Source organism: Ceratotherium simum, chromosome 2 (assembly GCF_057802395.1).
Source record: "Ceratotherium simum simum isolate JZ-2026a chromosome 2, ASM5780239v1, whole genome shotgun sequence".
In the NCBI taxonomy this organism is placed as follows: Eukaryota; Metazoa; Chordata; class Mammalia; order Perissodactyla; family Rhinocerotidae; genus Ceratotherium; species Ceratotherium simum.
The window spans coordinates 32659760-32675854 of NC_141901.1; the positions used below are offsets into that span (position 1 = coordinate 32659760).

At 37.1% G+C, this 16095-nt stretch overlaps 1 protein-coding gene across 2 annotated transcripts in view; it reads right to left on the reverse strand.

The window, feature by feature from the left end:
- Positions 1–353: 353 nt before the first annotated feature.
- NUF2 (NUF2 component of NDC80 kinetochore complex) overlaps positions 354–16095 on the reverse strand; it is a 33062-nt gene continuing 17320 nt past the window's right edge. For both annotated transcript variants that reach the window (XM_087440141.1, XM_014783296.2), the window contains exons 11-14: positions 15235–15375; positions 14090–14265; positions 12790–12925; positions 354–788 (exon numbers count right to left, since the gene is read on the reverse strand). In XM_087440141.1, coding sequence (XP_087296267.1) covers positions 654–788; positions 12790–12925; positions 14090–14265; positions 15235–15375 — 588 coding nt within the window. In that variant the 3' untranslated portion in view covers positions 354–653. The remainder of the gene's footprint in view (positions 789–12789; positions 12926–14089; positions 14266–15234; positions 15376–16095) is intronic.

A 16095-nucleotide genomic window follows, 5' to 3' on the forward strand; every position in this document is an offset into this window, starting at 1 on the left:
TTTTCACATTTTAACTCACTTTCCTCAAAGAAATGCCATGGCGTCAATGAACAACTGGACTACCTAACTCAGACTTCGTCTTTCAAATAAGTACATTAGAAAGTGTGGTACAGTAGAAGCTTTCCAGACTTCAGTATTATACAGAGCATAGTTCAGATTTTTAGCTCAAGTATTTAATCTTTCAGGACCTTCATAGTTACTTCACCTATAAAGTAGTAATCAACATATCTACCTAGAGATGCTTGAGTGAAGATCAATCAACTGAGATCCCAGCCACAATGCTTAGTGCCTAGTTAAGACTCAGTAATGCTCTACACCTCTGTAAGTCAACAAAGCAATAACAGCCAAGGGAATAAAAGAAAAATTATATATTTCAAATGCAACCATTTTTGTTTTATTCCAAGTACTTACAACAAGGGGCAGAGTAGAGATGTGAATAGCTGCACGAGTTATGTTAATTATAAGTTAATAAGAGTCTACATTAAATGCATTGTCTTACAAAATAATATGCTATGAGAGTATATAAAAAATGATTGAGCCAATGTTATTTGGTACTTCTGATACTTCTATTAACTTCAACTTAACTATTCCCTTTCCAAACATAAAATTAAATGATGGAAAGCTATTTACAAAAAGACATGTAATTTTGTTAATCAGGCTGACATTCTGAACATCTTCTTCTTCAGTTCAGCTGTTTTCTCGTCTATTTTAGCATAACAGTCCTCTGCCGCCTTTTCAATGCCTTCATGGTATTTCTCCAAAGCAGCTTTCAAGTTTAGAAATATTTCCTAAGTGGAAAACGAAATAGAATAAGAATTATTCCATGCAACAACCTAAACTAAAAATGAGTGACAAGAATTCCAACAATCTCATTCATATTTATTTATAATATTTTAAAGCCTAAACTATCTTATGCACATACGCACACACATATATGTGCCTACTCTTACTAAAAATTCATTCTGCAAGCTGTACAGACACATCAAAAAAGTCTGCTTAGAACAAAGCAAACATGTAACAATGGATTGGATTCCAAGACATTAAGAAAATATTTTTAATTATCAAGGAAAAATTTTTACTTTGGAGCTTTCCACATCTACCAAGCAAATATCTAGATTAGTGTAAACAGTTATAACCTCTGCATTTGACCCTGATCATCGTTTAAAAAATATGCAAACAGATTTAATAAGTAATCTATAAGACTGAAAAATATACTAATACCTTTTAGAGTCATTTTAATAAACTGATCAGGCAGTTCTACTATAAGCAATAATGAGTTTTCATATAAACCGTACAGATATGCTAGGAATTAAGAAAAAACGAGAGCAGGATAATTTTCATAGATTGAATGAAATAATAAAAGAAGCAGATTAGCTTGCATACATTTTCTTCTATCTCATACTCACCAAATGTGATTTTGATCCTCTTTTAGTATTCATTTTTATTAAACAAAACAATTCTCAAACGTTGATACAAGAAACAGTGGTATTCTGAAAAGTTATAAGGGGTGTTTCACCACTGAAAAAAAACAGCAGACCTTTTCCAACAGGAGGAAAAAGCAGTAAATGGGTATAATGAATATAATGTTCTCAATTTTAAGTGTCGCTCCCATTAAATTTTTCTTAAACCTATAGTTTGGCTACTACTTATCTTGGTTTAAATTCTAGTGTAGATACTATCTAATTTTGAACAAATTATATAGATTATAATTTAATACAGTATGAATTCACAGTGTTCCAAAAAAGAACAACACTATTTCCAAAGAGTGCCACCTCTGCAAGTCTGAAGAAGACTGCTCTAGATTAAGCATATAAATAGATGCTTAAGGCTAAACACTTTCCAAAAATTCAAACATAGACAGTTATTAAATCCTAATACAAAAATAGAAGAGTGTATTTAGATTTCTAAGATCTAATCATGCATCAAATTTGTACTACAACTATGATGGAATATGAATCATTAGGAAAATAAATCAAAAATTTGAAAGCTTTATTTCTTACATCTTCTAGGAAAAATAAGGTGAATTAGTTGCTAGCTTGTGTAAACAACATTAAAAAAAAAATCAGCACATTCAGCAGCCATAGATAAATTTAATTTCCTAATTCTACAGGGGTATATATTTATTCATACTAAAAAGAAAGCTGAATGAATTTGGTAGAAAGATATTACTCACGAGAAACTATTAAACCTAAGTGTGGCTCAATAAAGATATACAATCTGTAAATATCTGAACCAACCATTTCAACACACCCAGAGGAACAATTTTCTCCTGAGGACAACGAATACTCTCAAGGAGAAACCAAATCCTGCAGGTAGTGCCACGATAAATGAATGAAGCATTAAAGCCCAATTCCAGTGGCACATCCATAGCGGCAAACAAACACGGGAAGTTCTAAGCCAACCCTCGCAGGATGTTAATAGCAACAGATCACAGCCCTCACAAAAGCTATGTATTTTAGTTTCCAATTAAATCCTGTATCCAAGTGGAACTTTATAATATTGATTCATATATAATTCACATAATAAGTAAATCTTACTGTGATAGCTTCACTGCAGTTAAATATTTTTAAACTCAAACTCTAGTTCTATAGTGTCTAATATGATAACCACTAGCCACATGTGATTATTTACATTTACATTTAAACAGCTACATGTTTCTCAGCTGCACTAGCCACACGTCAAGGGCTCAGTAGCCACATGTACCTAACGGCTACCATACTGAACAATACAGAAGAACACTCCTATTATAGCAGAAAGTTCTATTGGACAGCATTGGTCTAGGTAATTATTTCACTTATCAAATCAGAGAAATTTAAGATTATATAGTTTCCATAAAGTTTTATAGCCAGTGTAGCCATGTACCCACCAAGTATGTATTAATTCATCAACCAAACATATTATTGGGTACCTTCTACAAGTAGCACTGTAAATAGTATAATAGCACAAAGAAAGATGCAATTATGCTTTCTACCCTAAAGGAATATACAACCCAGACCAGACTGGATACTGAGCAGTTGAAATATGGGTAGTTGTCTTGACATGAGTACAGCCATGTTTGGCCGCTCCATTGACCTACAGCCACCAGCACAAAAAAGAAATACAAGGCTGCTTTCTGCGTGGTGGGAACTGGCCCTTCTCTCACGGAGGGAGTTGCAAGTTGTAACATTTCAAGGCTCTTGGAGCGTCGTAGCACGGGATGGACTGGCCATCTGTGCCGGGCTGGGACGATAACCAAAGAGAACAATGCACGTACGCAACTACTGGGCTGGGACGTTAGCCAGGGGGCTCAGTGCACGTACGCCACTGATAACCATTTGTGCATGGGAACACTAAATGCTTGCTCTGCAAACTCTGTAGTTGCTTACTCTGAAAATTACTGATGGTATAAAAACTGCTGGAGACTGAGATCCAGTGAGAGTTCCACCTGTGGAAGGGACACCTTGCCCAGGACGTGTGATCCTTGCCCAGCCGTGTCGATTGACAGGACTCTCCCGGCAGTGGGGCGTGGATGTTGTGAGTAATTGATTTGATATGAAGTAATTGATTTGATGTGTTCTCTTTTCGGTTAACCTGGTGTTTCTCTTTCCGGTTGATTTGTGTCATTTCTCTTCAGCCGATGTGGGTGTTTTCCCTTTCCAGTCGGGCTGATGTTTTTTCCTCTTAATATTTGACCTATTTGATCTGTTTGCAGACTGTCACCTTTACTATCCTCTATATAATAAAATATACCTTCAGCCCATTTGTTTGGAGTGGAAAGTGTCTTTTACGTCTCCGATCGAATCCCCGAACCTCTGATAACATAATTGGCGCTGTGAGCAGGATTCGATTAAGGAGATGCCTTTCCTATTCAAACGAAAGATAACTAAAGCCAAGGTGGAAGAAATTCCAAGATGGGAGGACCCTCCCTTTTGCACTCTGGCTGGGGAGTGGGCTCATAGGTCAAAGTTATGTGAAGCTTGGGATGCTCATCTGCGACAATTTGAACCGTTGGATGTGACCAAAGCTTTGCAGACGGTGGAAAGGAAAAAGAAAGATGATGTTTCTTTTTTGGCACGGCGAGATTGATGTTTGTTGACTGCTTATCGTCGGGCTATAGAAGATAAGGATAAGGTACAAAAAGAAAAGGCACTCTTGAAAAAAGAAAATTCAGATTTACAGTCTCGCTTGGCTATGATTCAATGTCAATATCATGCACTGGGAGATCAGGCTCATAACTACCAAGCTATAGCAGAAAAGGCTACTGTAAGAGTTGCCAAATATAAATATAGAAAGAGGAGGGCCAACTCCGTGGCTTAACGGTTAAGTGTGCACGCTCTGATGCTGGCGGCCCGGGTTCGGATCCCGGGCGCGCCCCAAGGCACCACATCTCCGTCCAACCCGAGGCCGAGTCCCACATACAGCAACTAGAAGGATGCAAACCTATGACATACAACTATCTACTGGGGCTTTGGGGGGAAAAAACTGAATAAATAAAATCTTTAAATATAGAAAGAGGAGAGAAAAAGTAAATGAACGAAAAGTTCATATGGCCATAGCATCGGCCGGTCCTAAGTGGGACCCAGACACATGGGATGATAATATCTGGGATGATGATTCTGAAACTGATTATGAGGAAGAGAAAAAACCGCCCAAACACACAGAGGCACATCCTCTTCGCCGGCGGCGAATGGAAATGAATAGTAATCATCCTGTAAGGAAAGATATAATTGAGGATTTTAACCAACAAGAAATTTCTGATATTTTAGCCCGGGCTACACAAAAGCCTAAAGAAGCCATCATAACCTGGCTTGTTCGCCTATATAATATGGGCGCTACAGGAATTAATCTGGATGCAGGAGATGCTTTTAAATTTGTAATTTTGTCCAATGATCCAGTAATACGGGGAGCTTTCAGAGACTAAAACATGAATGCTCACCCCCCAAATGATCATGGACAAGACACTGATGGTACAACTTTATTGGCTCTTGCAGTAAAAGGAGCTCAAGATAAATACCCCACGGATGATATATGACCAAACACTAATAAACCCTGGTATACTTTAAAAGATTATGTCCAAAAGATGAGAGAAGAAACCATGAAACGGGCTATGTTTCTGGGGTGTAATGAAGCTTTAAATGAAATGACTTTAAATGTCCAGGTGCAAAACAAGTTGATAAAAACTGCACCTCCGGCATACAAACAAATAATTACAACCCTTCTCATGAATGAAACTGAAAGCCCTATATCAACACTTGCAGATAAGATTATACAGCTAGCAGACTTGGGAGACTGGCAAACAACTGAAAACTCTCCAAGAAGAGAAAAAAGAGAAACATTCTTTAAAAAAGATAAAATAACTCGAGGTGATATGTTTTTGGCCCTACTCCAGGCAGGAGTACCTAAAGACCAGATTGATGGAGTTGACACTAGAGAATTATGGAAACTATATAAAGAAAAAGGGCTAAATATAAAACAAGTGAACAAAAGGGACAATATAAAGAATGCTTCCAACCCAGTGCCTACTGCACCTAATGCACCACCTCCTCCCTTGGATCTTCTTCTTGCTGACTTATGTGATTGAGGGGAAGGCCAAACCTCTGTATCGATTAGTGCCACTATAAGAAAAGATATTAGACCACATGTACCAATTAAAATATTTTGGAAGAATGAATCTACAACTAATATAAAGGCACTTATGGATACAGGGGCAGAGGCCACCCTTATCTATGGGAATCCAACTAAGTTTCAAGGTACATCAATTCTAATAACTGGATTGGGAGGAAAAGAAATCCAGGCAGTTACCACTAATCTTTCTATGCAAATTGGGCAACTACCCCGGCGCACATATCTAATTATGATTATACCAATACCAGAATATATAATTGGAATTGATATTCTAAAAGGATTGACATTAAATTTGGCTGATGAACAATACCAATTTGCTATTAGAGCTTTGTCTTTTCATATTAATGCTGTAATTGTGGGATGTTTGCATCATGAAGTAGAAATTCCACCTGCCACGCAAGTGATCAATCAAAGACAATATCGCATCCCTGGAGGACAACAAAAAATATCTGAGACCATAGAAGATTATTTGGCTGTAAAAGTCCTTCGCAGAGTAACTACAGCCTAGAATAATCCTATCTGGCCTGTTAAAAAAGATGATGAGACATGGAGAATGACTGTAGATTACAGAGAACTAAACAAAGTGACTCCAGCTATTCAAGCGGCCGTCCCTGATTTGATTACTCTTATAGAAAAAGTGCAATGTTATCCAGGCACTTGGTATGCAATCATAGACTTGGCTAATGCCTTTTTCACCATACCTATACCTAAAAATGTCCAAGAACAGTTTGCTTTCACGTGGCTGGGACAACAATATACCTTTACTAGACTTCCTCAGGGATATATACATAGTCCCACTATCTGCCATCGACAGGTTGCTGAAACCTTGACAAAGGTACCTGCTTCTGATGATGTCCAAATAGTACATTATATAGATGATATTATGATCCAAGGAAATGAAGAAGAAAAAATACAACAACAGTTAGAAAAAGTAATGGACATACTTGAGGAGGATAAATGGAAAACTAATCCAGCTAAAATTCAGGGCCCAAGTTCAAATGTTAAATTTTTGAAAGTACTTTGGAATAATGAAAAACAAGAAATTTTACCTAAAGCTAGACAAAAGATATTAGATTTTGCAGCACCTCGTAACAAAAAGGAAGCACAAAAATTTATTGGATTATTTGGATTTTGGAGGGCACATATTCCACATTTAAGTCGGCTCCTTGCACCTTTATATAAAGTTACCAGGAAAAAATATGAATTTGAATGGGGAATGAAACAAAAAGAAGCTTTTGAAGCAGCCAAGCATGCTATTCAGACTGCTTTAGATCTATGGCCAATTAAACCGGGACCCATTGAGTTACAAATAGATGTCATTGATCAATATGCCAGCTGGAGTCTATGGCAAAAACAAGGTGCCCAACGTTATCCTCTGGGATTTTGGAGTCACAAACTTCCCTGTTCCAGTGAAAGATATAGTCCTTTTGAAAAACAGTTGTTAGCCTGCTATTGGGCTCTAATAGACTCAGAAAGCCTTACCCTGGGACATGAAGTAATTATGCGACCCCAAATACCCATCATGCAATGGATTCATAACACGCCTGTTACTCATAAAATTGGACATGCACAAGAATTTAATATCATCAAATGGAAATGATATATTCAAGACCGGGCCAAACCTGGCCCAAAGGGGTTGTCTCTATTGCATGAACAAATGTCTCAATATAGCAATGAGCCAACTGTGTCACCCAAGACTGATATAACAGAATCTCCTGTTAAATGGGGTGTCTCATATGATCAATTGACTGAAGAACAACAAAAACATACCTGGTTTACGGATGGTTCTGCCAAAATGATATCGAGCTCACAGAAATGGAAAGCAGTTGCCTATAACCCATCCACCCAACAAACAATTGTCACCACCGGAGATAATATGAATAGCCAATAGGCCGAACTCTATGCGATGTATCAGGCACTTCAACAAGAACAGGGGCAACAATGTCATATATATACTGATTCATGGGCAATGACACAAGGTTTGGCAACGTGAATGCCACAATGGAAAAAACATGATGGGAAGATTAATGATAAAAAAATATGGGGAAAAAAATTATGGGAAGACATATGATTATGGTGTCAAAATACAATTGTTACTGTATTTCATGTTGATGCTCACAGTTCTTTAATTTCTGCAGAACGAAAGCATAATTCTCATGCTAATCAGCTGATGCAAATTCGTGCAACGCACAACCCAGGCTTAGCACAATGGGTCCACGAAAAGAATGAACAATTGGGAGAACAAACTTCATACAGGTGAACACAACAAAGGGGAATCCTTGTCACCCATGATGATATTGCCACTGCAATACAACAGTGTCAGTTATGCCAACAGTTAAATAAACGGGGAGTTCCACACCCCTACCAAGGTCATATCCAAAAGGGATTATTTCCCACCCATACCTGGCAAATAGATTTTATCGAACCATTGCCAAATTCTTGTGGATATACTTATGCCTGCACTGCTGTTGATACATATTCTGGTTATTTATTGGCTATACCAGCTAAAATGGCCACCCAACAGAGTGCCATAAAATTATTAGATATAATCAAGTTATATTATGGAACACCAAGGCAAATTCAGAGTGACAACGGTTCCCACTTTACAGGTAAGTTGATTCAAACCTATACCAAGGAAAATTATATAGAATGGATTTATCATATACCTTATTACCCCCAAGCTGCAGGCCTCATAGAACGAATGAATGGATTGCTTAAACAACAATTGAGGAAACTTAATCATGGCTCATTAAAGGGGTGACACAACCATCTAAGTACTGCTCTAAATGTATTAAATAACAGGCCATTAGGCCCTAATGAGACTCCTCTGTCAAGGTTGTTACCAACAAAGATTACAGAAGTGGCAGCCGCCACCCATGAGCTTATGACCTTAACCTATTGGCCCCTGACTCAGTCTACTAAACCGCCTTTTCGTGCCACGGCCGAAGCGGCTGGATTGAATTTATCTACTGTTCATTCTATTCAATTGCCCCCTAAGAAGCAATCTATAATCCCTACTGGGATAGGGATACAATTTCCCAAAAATACCTTTGGTTTGTTAAAAGGACGCTCTGGACTGACAGCAAAAGGTATTGATGTACTAGGAGGAATTATTGATCCAGATTATCAAGGAGAAATAAAATTTATATTATATAATGGTAATGACACAGTACTAACTGTAGAGTCTGGGAAACGAATGGGACAATTATTGGTGCTTCCCCTCCTGACTCCAAATGTGTCACAAGGACAACCTCCAAGTGAATTAACTAAAAGAGGAATACAAGGATTTAAGTCTACAGATGGATGGAAACCTGGAACAAAGGTGTGGATGACACATCCACCCAATGCGGCTCCACGTGCCGCAGAAATAATGGCCCAAGGGCCCACTGCAACGCTCATAGTAATGTATCCAGGAAATGAACAATTATATCATGTTCCTAAAAATTCTGTTTCTTTGCGTGAATAGATATTCCTGCTATGTTTGCTATGCTGTGCTACACTTCCATGTCTGCTGCAGACCTACATGCCAACTAATGTCTCCGTAGGACAACCTTTGACCCTGCACTGCTGGACCAACTGCTCTACACCAATGGGACCTATAACCTAGACTATAAATGGCCGAAAAATTTGGTCTCAGAAACATCAAACAATCTCTCAGTATATCTGACCAGTCACGGAGAACTAATTATAATTTCTCTATTACCCTGCCTTCTGCTACCCTCTGTGATGGGGGCTGGTCTAAACTTCTGCAAGCTAATTTGTTAGGCCTAAATGTTATCTTATCTAATGTTATCTTTGATGCTATACATGATTTGCAAGATCAAGTTAATAACATTTCATATTCTAAGGGGTTATTTGATTGGTTACCTTGGGGTTTGGGTCCTTTATTACGAGATAGTTTTATAATTATTGTAGTCATTGGATTTTGGATTCTTGGATGTGCCTTATGTACTTGCGTACGAAATTCATTGTCTGTGCATATGGTGTCTTATGGTTAATGGAGACGGCCACAACCAAATATGTCTTGACATGAGTACAACCATGTTTGGCCACTCCATTGACCTACAGCCACCAGCACAAAAAAGAAATACAAGGCTGCTTTCTGCATAGTGGGAACTAACCCTTCTCTCACGGAGGGAGTTACAAATTGTAACATTTCAAGGCTCTTAAAACGTCGTAGCACGGGATGAACTGGCCATCTGTGCCGGGCTGGGACAATAACCAAAGAGAACAATGCACGTACGCAACTACTGGGCTGGGACGTTAGCCAGGGGGCTCAATACACATACGCCACTGATAACCATTTATGCATGGGAACACTAAATGCTTGCTCTGCAAACTCTGTAGTTGCTTACTCTGAAAATTACTGATGGTATAAAAACTGCTGAAAACTGAGATCCAGTGAGAGTTCCACCTATGGAAGGGACACCTTGCCCAGGACATATAATCCTTGCCCAGCCATATCAATTGACAGGACTCTCCCGGCAGTGGGGCATAAATGTTATGAATAATTGATTTGATATGAAGTAATTGATTTGATGTGTTCTCTTTTCGGTTAACCTGATGTTTCTCTTTCTGGTTGATTTATGTCATTTCTCTTCAGCCGATGTGAATGTTTTCCCTTTCCAGTCGGGCTGATATTTTTTCCTCTTAATATTTGACCTATTTGATCTGTTTGCAGACTGTCACCTTTACTATCCTCTATATAATAAAATATACCTTCAGCCCATTTGTTTGGAGTGAAAAATGTCTTTTACGTCTCCGATCGAATCCCCGAACCTCTGATAACAGTAGTACAAATAAGGAACTAAATTATTAATTTTATTTTTTAATTAATTTAAATTTAAATGTAAATAGCCACGTGTTGCTAGTAATACCTCACTGAATAGCACAGATCAGAATAGGCTAAAAATGCTATAATATTCGAGAGAGGAGAGAAATCAAAGATATCTGAAAATTAAGCTATATAAACAATGGCTGGAAAACGGGGGCTAATTAACCCAAATAAGAAGGCTGAAAGAACCCATGATTATTATCCTCAAATGTCTGAAGTTTTATTAAGTAGAAGACGGTATAGATTTGTTCCAGAGAGATCCTGGTTCATTAGAGTACAGAAATATTTTAAACTCGAAATAAGAAGTAACATTTTAACAACGAAACCTGTCCTAGTAGACAGCTTGGGTAGTTATGAGCTCTATAGTATTGAAAATAATGAAGCAGAACATGTCAGTGGTTCTCAAAAGCCGTGCTAAAAAATTCAGGTTCATGGGACCCCACTGCTGGTGATTCTAAATATATATATATATATATATTTTTTTTTTTTTTTGCTGAGGAAGATTCACCCTGAGCTAACATCTGTGCCAATCTTCTTCTGTTTTGCATGTGGGTTGTCACTACAGCATGGCCGCTGACAAGTGGTATAGGTCCACACCCGGGAACCAAACCTAGGCCACCAAAGCGGAGCACCCCTAACTTAACCACTAGGCCACAGGGCTGGCCCCAGGGTTTGTTCATTTTAAATTCCTCATTGAATTCTAATAGACAGCCAGTTTTAAAAAATGCCATGCTAGATGACTTTCCAATTTTACAGATATTTGTGAAAAGCATGCTACATATAACGTACCATTCTAGGCATGGTTTGACATGACATGTCAAACACAAACAAAAAAGACATGAATGCTATTGTTGAGAAACTTAAAATGTTACTGGTGAGACACCCATGCACAAAACTAACAGTTAATTGAAGGCAGGCATGGGTACCTTTCATGACTGATAGACAAAGGGCGCTTACATTAGTAACTGCTCCATTAACTATACCTGACCATGTGATAACAAATAAATATTTGTTCATTTGATTTGGTTAAGAAGTAGGATTAAATATCTCCCAAGGTCTTTCTAACCCCCATTCTAGAGATAAACAGAGGGCCAAAGGCTGAGTCTTGGTGAATATCCAATTAAGGGGCAGAAAAAAGAAAAGTAGTTGGAACGTAGAAAGAAAAGGAAAAATAGAAAAAATCAGGACAGCATACTGGGTAGACTATGGAAGGGGAAAGAACCATTTTCTTTTCTTTTTCTTTCTTCTGTTCCTTTCTTCTTTCCTTCCTTTTAAAGTAGCCTTGAGACAATCCTCAGTACGTATATATACACTTACATGCGCACGTGCTAACAATCTAATCTTTCAGAGGGATAAAAGCTCCTGAGAACTGGTGAGAGGATTGTCTTCTGTGTCTTTTAATATTAGGAATCCTTACAAATTGGATGTGGACAGTGGAAGGCAGTGACAGCAAGTGTTTAAATATTTTGCAGGCTGCAGGGGTTTAGGAAACCTCAATCCAAGATGTCAATGTAGGCAAGGTGAAGAGGAATGGGGAAAAAAAAAAAAGAGGCAAGGGATTACACATAATAAAGGGCTGTTTTTAGTGACTTCTGGTAGAGCAATTTGGAACAATCTTGAGGATATGGGTCAAACTTCAAAAGTTAAGGAGAATGAGATATAATAAATCTATCAGAAATAGGGTACTAGTTTGAGACACTGGCACTTAAGAAAAGGATAGAAACAGGTAAACATTTTATGTCTGGCATTATACTGACGTTTTGAAAAATAAAAACATAGAAGATGCCTGTTCTCATTAAACTTAGAACTGTTTATGAAAGGATAAAATAAATACACTCAAAATAAGCAAAGTAAAACTAATAAGTAATTTTAGGTAATTATGATAAAAATATCATTAAAAGTCTCATAACATATAGGGACCAATCTAAGCAATTTTGTTTCAAGTGACGACTCAAATACACTTAACACTGATGATAAGAAATATTTCTGAGATCTTTTTATCAAGAAAAAAACGTAGAAACTTTTTGGAGAGCATTACTTAAAATCGCTATCCAAGTTCATTTATCAAAAAAATTCCAAAATTTTATGGAACACCTACTTTTATTGCAAAGCACGATATTCTGCCAGGTGCTGTTAGGGGAAACAGGCAAGTAAGAAAAAAGGTATGAAGGAGACAGACATGCAAACTTAAAGGAAAAGGTGCTATAAATGGAAATAAAAGTAACGGACCTGAGGGGTCAATTTCTACTCCAGAAAACCAACAAAATCTTCAAAATGAGGGTGACATAATTTACATTTTAAACTCGTGGGATTACCTGAAATTAATTAATTTCTTATGAACACACACTCACCTGGGACTTCAGTTTCTCCCTTTCAGCAGCATCTTTTAGTTGCTGAATTCCAAATTTAATTTTTTGGATTTCTTGATTAATTGTGGTTACTCGTTCATAGACAGCACCTCTTTTTTCTTGAACTTTATTGCAATCTCTAAAGAAAAATATTTGACACGGCTAAATTATAATTGCTCTTAAGCATCTAAAAAGGCAAACATTTAACTCTAACTTTGATTCCAAAGTGTTCACATATATTTGCTGGATGAACCTAAAACTCTTCTCAACATACGAGAGCAAACAGGTGAAAACCCCAGTGTGGTGCTGTTGTCGTGTCATGGCACACAGTGTACTCTTTCACACGAAAGCTATTATGTAAAATGGAGATTTTAAGTCACATTTCCCCAGTTGTGCTCACTCAAGTATTGTTGGTGGGAATGTAAATCAGTACATGTTTTCTGCAAGGCAGTATGGCAATAAATATAAAATCTGCAAGTTCTGCCCTTTTTCTTCATCTGCATAAGGAAGAGCAAAGGAAATCTTCAGCTGATCCCTAATGCACCTCAGAGGCTGAAATAGTGACATCTCATAGACATATCTGGGTCATTTATTCTAAAAACACATTCTTAGAACTGATGGGAAGAAGACTCTACCAATGAAACACCTGAACATACTGGCTAACAACAATAACAACAAAACGCTTAGTGAGGCATTCTTAACCTGAATAAAAAAATAAGAATTTTTCTCAAAACATGAATGCTATAACAGACAGACCAGTTAGACCATAAGATGGACCAGCTGATTCATTCTAATGCAACTCTAGACCACCCTCTCTAAAGTGCACTGAAATAAGCAGTAGCACCAGAACCTTTTGAAGAATTAGGCAAAGGAATTGGAATTGTGATATCTGGAAAAGAAAAAAAACTAGTACCTAAAACATCTCTAAATCTAGACATAGTATTGTAAGATTCGTAACTAACTCATCTGTTTTAGTTATCTACACGTAGAATACCTTTTTGAAATTACAGGAGTTTTGAAATCTAAGAGAAAAAGAATGTACAGTCATGCACCACCTAACAATGTTTTAGTCAACAACGGACGTATATATGGCGGTGGTCCCATAGACTAGCACCATGTAGCCTAGGTGTGTAGTAGGCTCTACCATCCAGGTGTGTCTAAGTACACTCTATGATGTTTGCACAACGACAAAATCACCTAACGACCCATTTCTCAGAATGCATCCTCATCATTAAGCGACACATGACTGTATCAGCTTTTCCTAATTACTTTCTAATATGTTAAAATGAAAATAACTTCATACTCAATCACTGTGCGTTTGTACTGTTTGACGTCCTCGTGCTTCTTATTTATTCTGAATTGCGCTGTGGCAAGTTTTTCCTTCTTCACAATTATCAGTCTTTTGAAAGAATTTTCTTCGGTCTTCGATTTCTTCAGTTCTGACTCATCACTCTCAATTTGGTCCTCCAAGTTCAGGCTCTGTATTTTATAAGAAGCATTTAAAGTCAATACAACCAATTAGGATTTATAAACAAAATGAACGACTATTTTCTAGGATAAGCTATGATAAAACACAATTTTAAAATGAGATAAAACTGTTTAAATCCTGAAAGCCCAGCAAGAGAATGCAGACTGAACAAAAAAGACAACAGGAAGGTACGAGGGATACTGAGAAAGACATGACACCTAGAGAGGTGTGTTTATCATTTCATTTTATCTGCAAGGATCAGAACAGAGCTATCTATTAATAAGATGGGCCAAGAGGCTAAGTTGAGGGGGGAGAAAAGGGGAGACCCTAGAAACAATTAAAGCAGTGGATCTCAATCTTTTTTGCTGACTCTTGATGGCAGATAAGGAGAGTATGTAGCTGGGAAAGAATACTTCAGGCAATCTCAACTTCTAAGCTCTTCTTCCCTCAAAAAAGAAATCCTTTATCAAATGCAATGTTAGTCATCCTGGGGACTGTCTGGATTAGGATGATAAAGTTAAGAAGTGAAAAAAATTTTTAAGTCTCTAGCCTGAGAAACTTTAACGTTGGCATTAGCTCTCCATCTTCAGGGCAGGGTCTATGTCATAAACTTTAAATCTCTTTATAGATCCCATGGACAGCGTTGGGCAGTAAGTTGGAAGTTTACACTTACTGATTAGAAAATCATTTCCAACTGTTAGAACAAGTTTAAAATTCCATTACTTTTTTCCAGAATATACATGGCAATATGCTGTTAATGAATCTATTATTCATTTCATCTGAAGGTTAAAATGGGTCCTACTACTGCTATGTTTAAAAAGAAAAGTGTTTTATACCTCAGCATACATTGCCACATCTATTATACTGTAGAAAGATCCTGATTTTCTTTAGGAAAATAGTAACAAAAAGTAAAAGCAAATCCAAGGAAATATAGTAAACAATTACATAATAAAGACATACAAATTCCACACAATACAAACCTCCTTTAAGATACTGGTTAATTTTTCCCTATTATCTGCAAGTTCCTGTATTTTCTTTTGATATAACTGCACCTCCAGCTGACATGAAGGCAGGCAGTCAACTGAGTCTCGATAGATTTCATACTTTTCCATCACTTCTTGCTTTGAAAGAAAAAAACACAGAGATCAGTTTGATATTGTCCTTTATGAAACTGCAGTGATGTCAATTTGTTTGCTCTTAAATAATTTCTGCCTTAATACTGAAAGCTTAAGAGCAGAGAACAATTAAGTTTCCAGGTCAGTAACAAAGCACTATTACAGACATGTGTCTAAGCACATATAATTATGCTTTTTAATTGCCAAATATCCATGAACAAAGGAACACTGTCATAATTTTACTAAATCACTCATTGAAGTACCTTCCAAAGGTTATTCATGATGATTTTCAAAGAGTTGATTTCTGCTAATTCTCAAACTATTCTTGATTACTCCTGGGCAATTGTATTACCAATTATAATCTTCTATTCATTTCTATAATTACCACAGCTATGTATTACTACAGCTAACTCTTTTAAGAAGATTAATTCCTCTTCTAGAATTGGAAAATGAACATATGTTAACCACAACCACTGTAACAATACAAAGACTTCTTTCCTCCTCCCCACTGGCCTACCTTTCCTCCCACCTCATTAACCAGCTGGATTTTGTCTTCAGTGAAATGCTTAATCACATTATTGCTTATTTTTCTACTGTCTTTTTCCTAGTAATTTGTAAACACTCTTTGCATCTTTACATATCATGGACACAATCCCTCTACTTGTCATATGAACTATAAATGTTTCATATCTCTACTTTTTCTTTAGATTTTAGGTTTCCAATCTT